Below are 11,451 nucleotides of genomic sequence, written 5' to 3'. Positions count from 1 at the left end.
ACCAGGTCAGCCAATAGGCTCCAGGGAAAGCCGACATCGTTAATTGAGATTGCACCTGCTGAGTATTAAACAGCCAATTAGAGGCTCGCGGAGTACTCCCTGCCAATCTCTAGGCCAATTACCGAGGAGGCTTCCATCTCCTAAGCCTGTGGGGAAAAATCGCGCTCCCAAGGTGCGAGGGGGTGGCATCACTTAGCCGCAACACCGTTCGCACAAAATTAGTGCCTTTGTACAAAGCCAGTGCGACCCCACAACCCATTGACCGTTGGGGCAGCCGCCTCCTGATGGGCGATGCTCCGCCACTTGTTTCTTCTGCGATCTTTTGCCTCGATCGGTCCCCATACTGTTACAGGGACTCAGGAGACACGGAAAACATTTTTTTTTTTTTTGCGGGAAAACATTAAATAGGCTTCGTAGAGATGGAGAGAAAGCCAAGGGGAAGGAATTGCGCGGCAGAGAGTGAGGGGCTCACTCTACTTCTCTGTCGAGGAGTGAACAGACGAGGAGCACCGACACTGCAGCAGGAGAGGGACCCGAGTTCGGAGCACCCTGTGGTAAGGGAGCTGTGGGTAGGGCGGTCATCAGGGGCCCCCCCTTTCCTGGGGATTAAAGGGAGACGGGTCGGGACAACAGGCGTGAAGGCACAAGTCACCGGGCTGTTTCTATGGGGGCGAGAAAAGGGGAGGGTTTCTGCAGACGGCGGTTTGCTTTGGAAGAGTGCATTCCAGCCGGTGTCTGGGTCCTTGGACCGTTAGAGACAGTTGGACCCTGCTACGGACTCTGAGCCGCCGGGAGCCTCGCGAGCTGGCCCTTGGCCCCTCCCGGCCTCCAGTCCCCGCTACGCACTAGGGGCTGACCCTTGACAGGGGTTGAGTGCTACTTGTAATGCGGGGATCTTTCGCACCAGCTTCTGTCACAATGCCTGGCGCATGATACGCACGCAGTAAATGTTTGTTGAGTGAATGCAAGATTATATCTCTGGTCAGCTAAGGAGATGCCAGTGGGCCTCAGTTTCTCGTTTTGTGTTAATTTGAAAAATATATATGTGTTTTGAGTAAGTAGTACATGCACATTCTACAAAGGAATAAAAGGTCTGTCTTCCCTAAGAAACAACCGGTTTTACCAGATTCTTGTGGATTTTTCACAAGATATTCTATAGTAAACATGTATACATTAAATCTATTTATATATATTACCCAGTCGGTAACATGTTATACATTACTATTTTGCAGTTTCTTTTTATATGGTCTAGATATCTGTCCATAGCAGCACGTAGGTATCTGCCTAAGAGTTAAGTTTCATAGTAAGCCTGAGGGATGTATTAAGATATATTCAATCAGTCCCTTTAACGTTATACTGATACCCAAGTATATTTTGTTTGGCTCTTGTATATCAGTACAATAAATACTTAGGGCTGCAAACACTGAGAAGTGTGTGTGTATTGTTTCTTCAGTTGGATAGATACAATTTCACAAATTCTCTTTCTCCCACAAAGATTTTTCTCATTTTCATTCCACCAACAATCTTTGAAAAGGATTTTGGTTAGTATTGCCAAATTGCCTTCCATGCAAGTTTTACCAATCTTCTCTCCCATCAGCAAGCTTATACAGCCTGTTACCAATCTTTTTGATTTTTGACAGTCTGATAGTGTAAATGGCATCTCACTGCAATTTAAATTTTCATTTCTCTTATAAGGTTGAGCATCTTTTAATATGCTTAAGTGACAATTGCTTTCTATTTTTCTGTAAATTGTTCATACACTTTGTTCATATTTCTATTGGTTGTCAGGACTTTTAATATTTGCCTTTTGTTCATGTGTAAGTTGAAAATATTTTTCCCCTTTCCCAGTTTGTCCTATGTCTTTTTACTTTCATGGTGACGTTTTTGTTATGCAAGTATTTTTTATTTTTATGTAGCTGAATTTGTCAGCATTTTCTTTGATAACTTCTGGGTTTCATATCATATTTAGAAAAGTGTCCTATGACCTAAGATTATTAAGAAATTATCCTATGTTTTCTTTAAATATTTTTATAGTGTCTTTTTGCATATGTAAATATTTGATTCACCTGGAATTTATTTTGGTGTTAAGGTGTGAAATAGTGATCCAGTTTTGTCTTGTCCAACCCTTATTGAATAACCCATATTTCCTCCATTGTTTTTGAATGCTACCTTTCATAAGATCCAAATTGTCATGTATTTGGGTCTATTTCTGGGTTTTTCATGTTCCATTGATCTCTCTATTCATGTTCTAGTACCATACTGTTTTTTAAAATTGATGTACATTATGTGTTATTTTTACCACAATTTAAAAAATTGATGTACAGTATATACACAGAAAAGTGCACAGATGAAAAGCATACATGTTGATGAATTTTAAAAAATGGAACACATTTGTGTAACCAACACCCAGATCAAAAAAGCAGAACATTATCCCTTCCGAGTCACTACTCTCCTCAAGGGTAAACTTGCTTCTGACTCCTAGTAGCAGAAACTAGTTTGGCTTGTTTTGTTTTTTATACAAAGAGAATCACACAGTAAGTACTCTTTTGTGTCTGGTTTCTTTTGTTCAACACTATTTTTGTGACATTCAGCTATATTATTGTGTATAGTTTTAGTCCATTCATTCTCATCACCGTGTAGTATTATATTTTGGGACTATACCACAATTTCCTTTCTGAGTATACTGTTAATGTTATTTTGTGGAATCACATATTTTTAGATTACATAAGGGAGAATTGTTATATTTATGATATAGAATCTTCCTATAAACATGTGTAAGTCATTGATGTCCCATCAGTAGCGTTTTAAAGTTTTTATCATGTAAAATTTACATATATAGTTTCTAAGATTATTTCTAGGTATTTGAGTGCCTTGATTGCTATAGCTATTTTTACTTTTAAAAAGGTAAAGAGTAGTTCAGACCTAAGGAAGAGTGTCCATTGTTGCTATAAAAAGCACAGGCCCGGGCTTCCCTGGTGACGCAGTGGTTGAGAGTCCCCCTGCCGATGCAGGGGACAAGGGTTCGTGCCCTGGTCCGGGAAGATCCCACATGCCGTGGAGCAGCTGGGCCCGTGAGCCATGGCCGCTGAGCCTGCGCGTCCGGAGCCTGTGCTCTGCAACGGGAGAGGCCACAACAGTGAGAGGGCCGCGTACCGCGAAAATAAATAAATAAATAAAAAGCACAGGCCTACTTTATGGGCTCATCATCTTCCAGCTCCAATGGGAGCTGGTGAGCAAAGAAAAGGAAATGAAGTGGAAGTCCAAAAAGAGGGATTAAAATGAAAAATTAAACCACAGGATTAATTTCTTAATCAGAGCAGTGAAAAGCCAGGTGTAATCACTTTTCCTGGAAATTTTCTGGAGGGTGGACTTCTAATTGGTTGGGTAGGGAGACTGGGGAGTAGAAAGGAAAACTTTAGGTGAGATGATCACTCTCAAGTCACTGTGTATTTGGGATTTGTCATCTCATTCCCCCTCTAAGAGCCCAAACCAGGATTCAAAGATTGAGTTGTGAGAGACTAGGATTGGGTGAATTGTGATTTCTTTATTCTCATCTCCCGCTCTGAAGAAAGATTAAAAACTAACAACAAATCCTCAGCTTCCTGAATCAGGTGCATTAGAGTTACTGAAGGAAGGTGAGGACCAACAACTGACCCCAGTTCCCCTTAAAAGAGTTGTTCAGAGTGGGTGGGGCTGGGGATGACCCCTGGATTCTACCTTTCTCACAGGTCAGTTCCTGCAGCTGAGAGACTCTGGGGAAGGGGGTTATAAGAGCAGACAGTGACTGAGCAGTATGGCAGTGTGGTGGAAAGCATTTGGATTTTGAGTTAGCCCTGAGTCCAGAAGCAGCTCCCTTACTAACCAGCTCTGTGTACCCGAGCAAGTTAATCTATTTGACCTTTAGTTCCATCAGCCAAGATTCCCTGTCTTATAGGGTTGATGTGAGGATTAAATAAGAAAACATACATGTAACCACTAACACAGAATAAATGTTATTTTTCTTTTATCTCCACGACTGTGTCCCTGGTTGCTGTCACACACTTGTACACACACACACACACACACACACACACACACACACACACACACACACCCTTGAGCTAAGGGCAGCCTTTCCAGGCAGATGGGGTAAGGGGCTGGCTTTCTGATGATTGGACAAGCTGTGGAAGTGCTCATTGCAGTAACCTTGTTACGGTAACTAGCGTCCCTCTCTGAAGGTGTTCTGGGAAGGCCATGTCCGGAGAGCAAGGGGTGGTAGTGGGGGAAACCCCACAGGCATTTCCTCTAGGTTGAATGTGCTTCTCGAGGGACACTTTGCCCACCTCTGCTGAGGAGGCCCTAGTCGACACCCAGAGTTACAGTGTCTGGAGCTCTGCTGTCCAATATTGTAGCCACTGGCCACATGTGGTTACTGAGCACTTGAGAGATGGCTAGTGTGACTGAGGAGTAGAACTTAAAATTTATTTAATTTCAATTAATTTAAATGTTAAAACCAATACTTGATTTAGTTATTGGAAAACTTTTAATATGGAACAACTTGGATGTGTGAATTGACTTTCTCAACAGTGAATTTTATGAAACCTAACAACAGATCAGATATTTCTGGTGAGAATTTAGTTATCAAATTGGAATGTGTTGTAAGTGTAAAATATACACTAGATTTCAAAGACCTAATATGAAAAAATAATGTAAAATATTTCATTACTCATTTTTATATAGATAACATGTTGAAATGATCATAGTTTGGGTACACTGGGTTAAATAAAATAGAGTATTAAAATTAATTGTATCTGTTTCTTTTGCTTTTTTAATGTGATACTAGAAAACTTGAAATCACATAAGTGACTCACATTCTGTTTCTGTTCGGCTGCTCTGGCGGCTGTGGGACTCAGGCAGCAGCATCTCCCAATCCAGACGCGTGTCATCCATTCCCCACTGCCTCAGCGGGCTTCCCAGAGTAGATTTCTCTGAACAGCAATGCTGCTTCTGCCCTTTTCTGAATTGCAGTGTGGGCAACTAGTATGAGAACCTCTAGCACCTGACCCCCACAAGTCCCAATCTCACAAGCTACTGGTGGAAGATTTTAGAAATGAGGGAGAGGGCTGTGCCCAAAGGTTATTAGACAACCTTTGGGCTGTCTAATAAACTGGAGAGGGGAGGTGCTGCAATGCTAAGGGAATTGTGTGTGCACGGTGCCAGGAGCAAGGTTGGAGGCTCCGGATGCTCAAGATTGTGTGATTCTCCAGCCTCACTCTCCAAACTGCCGGGTTCTCTCTCACATTCACCTCTGCCCACAGGCCCCTGCCCCCAGATTCCCACCTCTGCCCCACCGAAGAGCTTGCCTGCTGGTGAAGTCTGGCTGCCCCCATATGGCGCCAGCTTCTCTCACCTGTCAGGGACAGTTGGGGCTGGGAATCTCCTAATGAGTCTCCTCAGGGCAAGGACAAGGGCAGCAGGAATGGCTAGGGAGCTGAGGACGCTTTGCATATTGTTGGGTGAGGGGTGGGTGGGGCTCTTGAGGGTGGAGGGGAACTAAGGACGCTGTGCAGATGCTGCTGCAGAGAGAGAGGGAGAGAGTGTCTCCCACGGACCTCGTGACTCTCCACTTCTCGGCCCCTCCTCCCTGCTCCTTTCCTCTCCCTTCACTCCTCCCCTTCCGGTGATGCTGACGCTGCTTCCCCGTCCCTTGAGCTCTCAGCATCTCTACTTTTTCTAGCTCTGCTTTGGCCTCTCTTTGGAGTACACTCAGAGGCAGTCAGCATCTCCTCCTCCCACTCTGCTTCTGCATCTGGGGTCTCCATAAGACAGCGACCTCTATCCAAAGACAGCTTCCCACCGGGGCTGCACTAAACACGGAACCAGGGGAAACTGCTGAAGGACGGTGGAAAGGCAGGTGGTTCCTGCTTCTTCTTTCCTCCACTTTTCACTACAGCTTGCAGTGCCCCTCCCACCTTGTTCCTTCAAACCTAGTCCTGCTGTGTTCTGGGTCTCTCTCCTTTGACAGCTGCAGATTCTTGCTTTTGTTAGTCATTTTCTAGGAGTTCTCTTGCTTTCTCCATCAAGGGCACTAGGGATCTGCAATACAGGAATGTTAGGGAGATTCCAACCAGAGTGAGAAAGAAGGGAAGGAGCTGGGTGCCCTGGGTTGAAATTTTTGCAGAGGGATCCTTTGGAAGGCAGAGGATCTCTCCTCCAACTCCGGAGAGGGAGAGTACAGGGGAAAGGGTTGACACTGAAATGGGCTGGGCGTGCTGATATCTCCAGGCATGGCGGGCAGCCTTTTGCGTAAACCCCTGGTTGTCAGGCTCATTAGATTCAGGCAAGGCCATTAGGATACAGGCTCAATGGGCAGGCAGAAAGGGTAGGAAGGGGGAGATCTGACAGAAATAAGGGGTGGAAAAGACTGAAGAAATCTCCAGAGATCACATTTAGTTGTGGCTGCTACTGTCATGGCCTTTTGGCAACAGGTTTAATGCTGTGACAGACAGAGGCAGGTGGTGGGGCTCATGCACACTCAGTGCCAGTGTGTAGTCTGTCCTCCTTCCCGTCCCACACTCCCCTGTCACATTCTCTTCTCCTTAGCTTGAGGTCATTGGCCCTAGTTGTTTGCCCCTAGAGAGGGGACAGAGCAGAAAAGAGAGAGAGAGAGACCACCTGGTTGAGGAGCAGAGACTCCAAGAAGCAAGTGGCACTTCCCAGCTCCATCTCTGAAGTAATCTATGGCTGTGGTTGGCGATTGGTATTGGTTATTAAGGTATGTGTAGGTGGGTGTGAAGGAAGCCTGGAGCTTAGACTAGCAGACTGGAGGGTTATATTTCCTGCTTTGTATGTGGTGGGGGGAGGACTGGGCTGACTACAGGGTCTATATCTTCAGCTTCCTGGGACCCTCAGGGAAGAGATGACAATGCTATCCTCAAACTGCAAAAGCACAGGGAGGCTGGCTCTCAGGAGGCGGCATTAGCTGCTGGCATGGTGCAGGCAGGAGGCGTGGGAGATCTATGCTGTTTGGGACTAGCTTCTGGTCCAAGCAGCCTTGGTTCTCTTCCCCTTTGGTATCTGAAGCTGGCTTGGGTGGGTCCCCAGTGTGGAAGGAAAGGTCAGAAGAGCTTGGCAGTGACCCGGTTACCCCCAGAGTTCTTATCCCCAGAGGCTCGGGGTGCCACAAAGTCAAAGGTCATGTGATGTTTGACCCGGCCTTTGCCTTTGCTCCAGAGGGCAATGAGGCCAAAGCACAGGGTTACCGAGGTGAGGAAGGGGAGGAAGCCGACTGCCAGCACCATAGCTATGCCTCTGCTATCCAGGAAGAAAGGCCCTGGGATCCCTGGCATGGTAATGTTGGGGTCAGAGAGAGTGCTATTTGGTGGTTCAACTTGGATTACTTCCAGCCAGGTCCTCAGGGAGTCATTCCCAGCTACATTGCTGACCACACAGACATAGGCCCCTCTATCCCGTAGCTGCACAGAGCGGATCTCCAGCGTCCCATCCTCCAGGACCCTTACTCTCCCGGCCCTTCCCAGCCAAGCCCCCTGAGGCCTCATCCAGGAGACGATGGGGGCTGGGTCTCCATCTCCAGAGCAGGAGAAAACGGCATGCCCCCCCTCCTCTGCAATGACCCATCGTGGCCCGGACTTTCGGATCAGGGCTGGTTGGCAAGTGAAGTGCCCTGGAGGTAGGATGTCTGAAAACTCCCTCAGGCTCTTCCCCTGGACGTTCTGGGGGCCGGCACAGGCAGGGGGGGATGTGCCAAAGTCCAGGCGGCGGCGGAGCCGGAGCAGCCAGACGAGGCGGCAGTCACAGGTCAGGGGGTTACCAGACAGCCTCAGGGTGACCAGTTTGTCTGGAGAAGAGAAGGCTGTTTCCTCCAGTGTCTGAAGGGCGTTATCCGCCACGTCTAGGAGGTGGAAGGCAGTCAAACCATGGAAGGCGTGGGCAGCGATGGAGGTGAGGCATGCCCCTGACAGTCGGAGCTCCTGGAGCCGCACCAGGGGGCTGAGCCTCCGGGCCGGGATGGCAGAGATGGGGTTCTGAGACAGATCCAGGACCCTGAGGAAGCTCAGGTGGTACAGCGCTTGGAAGGGCACCGAGCTCAGATTGCAGCGGGTGATGGCCAAGCTGCTGAGATTGAGCCCAGTCAGGCTCCCAGGCTCCAGAGCCTCCAGAGGTGGCCAATGATGGATCTCCAGCTCCTTTAACTGCCCCAGCCCTTGCAGCGCCCCTCCCGGCAGCCTCCCAATATCTAATTCTCGGAGCCTTAGGACCCCTAGCGCTGGAAGGCGGGCCAGGGCCGGGCCAGGCACGGTGCTGAGGTTGCAGCGCTCCAGGGTGAGGGTGCTCAGCTTGGCCAGTCCAGCAAAGGCTCCCGGAGCCACAAACACCAGGTGGTTGTCCCCAACCTCCAGCTGCTGGAGGCTGCCTAGCTCCCCGAAAGCTCCATCGAGGAAGAGTACAATCTGGTTGAGGCGAATGTCCAGCAGCGTGAGGGAAGACAGGCCTGAGAAGACCCTGGGGCCCATGATTCGCAGACGGTTGCCCTGCAGCCTCAGGGTGAGCAGGCTCTGCAGACCATGGAAGGCCCCTGGCTCGAGGGTGGACAGCTGGTTGTAGCTGAGGTCCAGTTCCCGGAGCAGGCCCAGGCGGGAGAGCATTCCCCGCTGAAGCCCCCATAGGCGGTTCCCACTCAGGTCCAGGAGCGCGGTGTCCAGTGGGAGTCCCCCTGGTACAGCCTCCAGTCGCCGGTGGGCACAGAGCACTGCCCGGGGTTGGGAGGTACAGTCACACACAGCAGGGCAGCCGCCGCTACTCCCCCCAGACAGGAGGAGCAGGAAAAATATGGCGGGCCAGGCTTGCTTTGGAGTAGTGGCCGCAGCCATCCCCTCTTCAATCCTGGAATAGACGATGACATGGCCCTTATTGGAAAGTGGCTTCAGATGATGGGGACCCTGGACTTCCCTGGGCCTCCTTAGAGGAGAGAGAGATATTGAGCTACCCATCTCAGCATGGCCAGCAACTAGGGTGCAGATCTGGGAGGAATTCTGGTGCACACCTCCCTGGAGCCTTCTGGAGCTCCTCTAAGGGGACTCTGTACTTTTCTCCCCCTCCCAACCTGGGTAACAGGCCAAGTGCTTACTAGCTCATGGAACCCTAGTCAAGCGGGGAAAGTTTTAGGGGAGGGAGACAGGAAGCAGCAGGGAAGTAACTTTTGAGTTTCCCTACATCTGTGAGATCCAGAAATACCTCAGGTCCCTTCTCCCTGATAGCTGCTCTCCCAATCTCTGCTCTGTCCCTCTCTGCCCACCCTTCTCCCAGGTTATCTTCCCACAGCTTTGTCTACGGCTTAAGGGGGATCATATCCCTGGATCCTGATTGGAGACAGGCATCACCTTGACTAAGTCATCCAAGGCTGGGAAGCATGTGGGCCTCAGCTCTGCCCCCCAGGCTCCACTTATTGCCTCTCTGCACTCCTCCAGCCTGGCCCAGGGCCTGAGGCCCCAGACTAACAAGACCCAATCTCCCCAGAACACCTTGTGGACGACAGCCAAGCTGCACATTAGATATAGCACAGGATGCAGGGGGCATGTGAATCCCTCACAAGAACCCCAAGGGCAACCCCGCCTCCCCTATAGATGACATTAGGGTGTGAGGGACCCAAGAGATGCCCCAGTTTTGTTGCTTGGTCCTCAGACTTAGGCTTCTCTCATACCCCTCCTTCGTGGTGTTTTGATTCAAGCCTAGTGTGTGAGTCTGAGGGAGATCTCTTGTCCCCTTTGGCCTCTGCTGCCTGAGAAAAACACAAGAGACAGACTGAGAGCCAGGTAGGCATAGACAAGTGAGGAGAGACAGCGCCTGGCCAGACGCTATGGTGGGGACCAAGGGAGCCCTTGGCTGGCACAGCAGATCTCTGGGCACAGTCTGTGTGCACAGCCTGTCAACTTAAAGTGGTTTCTGGGTGCCAGGGGCCTGGGCAAAATCAGGCGGATGACCACTGGAGCCTGACTGAGGTGATGGAGGAGAAGAGGTCCCATAGACTCACCCTGTTTAGGGACAACAGGGACCCCAAGGGAGGGGAGGTATTGGAATTGGCAAGGGATGCTACAGAGATAGGACCAACTGAGCCAACTGAGGCAGGAGGCCTCGGTTTCTTTCTAGCTGCAGATCCCAATCACCTTTGACCTTTCAGGCCTCAGGCTTTCTGGGCCCTACAGGGTCAGCTTTCTACCCCACGGCCCATTTTCTCCCAGGTGGAACTTAGGAGAGGCAGTTTAAGAGATGGTGTGATTTCTTCCCCTTTATTTCCCATTCTATGCCCTCTCCTAGAAGGATCGTTCTGGTGGCTACCCTATAGCTAATTCAGAGGACTGTAGTAGCTCAGAAACTGAAGAAAGAGGCCCAAAAGCAGAGGGACATAGGACACCACACTGAGGCTTGGGCATGAGAAAGAATGGCACGGCAGAGGCTGCTGAGCAGACTCCTCTGTTCCCAATCGCAACCTAACAGGTATGGCTGGCATGCTAAGAGTTCTCCAGGCAGAGAAATGTCCCAGCCACCCTCATTCCCCTGGTAAGTCCACCTGACAGCTAGCTCTTTATCACTACTGCTGCAGTTCCTGCTCATCCTTCTTTCCTGCATTCAGCAAAAGTGCAGTGAAGCGTGTAACCTAGCTTCCCTCCTTGCCACTCCTGTGAATGTCCTCTTAGTCGCCGAAGCCCGCTGGGCCAGGGGCTGGGGATCTGGCCCCTTCTCTTTAAAGGTCGCTAATGTAATCATAAACTTCCCTTGCCAATCTCCACGGCTACAGGACTGGCTTCCAGCCACTTTGCAGGAAGAGATAGGTGTCAGGACCACTACTTTCTCTCCTTGTATGGGGCTGGGGTCTGGGGCATCACCCTCAAGGAACAGGGAGCTTTCTTCTTCTTGTCTCTATGTGGCAGTCCGGAGACGCATCTGATCCTGGATATCCTCTTTAAAGCAGACCTGAGTGAGGCATGGGGACCTACACCAGGAGGGGGCTCTCTCTTGGAGGTAAGATTTCTGGAATATCCACACAGATTGCAGGAAAACCCTTCCCAGAGGTAGAGAGAGCACCCGGGAAATGGAGGGAGGTCTGCTTGGAGTCCTTCCCTCCGGAGAACCTGGGCCATCTTAGTTTTCCCATCAAAGTCCTATGGGGCCAGGATCGATGGTTGGCTGGGCCTGGGGTGGGCACAGACCCTCTAGCCTTGACGGGTCTGGCCTTGTCTCTGAGAACGTTATGGAGAAGGGCAGCTGCAGCTCTGGGACGGGAGGTAGGGGCACTTACCAGAGAAGCTGGAGGGTGGCATCAAGTTGGGCACTGCATCTGTGCGGGGCTGGGGGCCCGTCCTGCTCGAGCTGCACCTCTGCCCCGCACCTCCCCTTGCGCCTCTCTCCCCGCTGCCCCCCTGCCCGCCGCTGCTGCTGTTGCTGCTGCAGCGG

The 11,451-nt window shown here is 50.1% G+C and overlaps 1 protein-coding gene across 1 annotated transcript; it reads right to left on the bottom strand.

Moving 5' to 3' along the window:
- Window positions 1–7,096: 7,096 nt before the first annotated feature.
- LINGO4 (leucine rich repeat and Ig domain containing 4) lies at window positions 7,097–8,885 on the bottom strand. Its single transcript, XM_024762906.1, has one exon. The coding sequence runs from the start codon at window positions 8,868–8,870 to the stop codon at window positions 7,098–7,100; it is 1,773 nt and encodes a 590-aa protein (XP_024618674.1). The 5' UTR covers window positions 8,871–8,885; the 3' UTR covers window position 7,097.
- Window positions 8,886–11,451: the final 2,566 nt, after the last annotated feature.

The sequence above is a fragment of the Neophocaena asiaeorientalis genome, unplaced genomic scaffold (genome assembly GCF_003031525.2).
Source record: "Neophocaena asiaeorientalis asiaeorientalis breed wild unplaced genomic scaffold, Neophocaena_asiaeorientalis_V1.1 scaffold167, whole genome shotgun sequence".
NCBI classification, from domain to species: Eukaryota; Metazoa; Chordata; class Mammalia; order Artiodactyla; family Phocoenidae; genus Neophocaena; species Neophocaena asiaeorientalis.
The sequence above is the reverse complement of the archived record's forward strand: the minus strand, read 5'-3'. Positions and strand labels throughout refer to the sequence as shown.

Coding starts and splice junctions, on each gene's coding strand:
- LINGO4 (XM_024762906.1), bottom strand. CDS start 8,870: ATGGCTGCGGCCACTACTCCAAAGCAAGCCTGGCCCGCCATATTTTTC.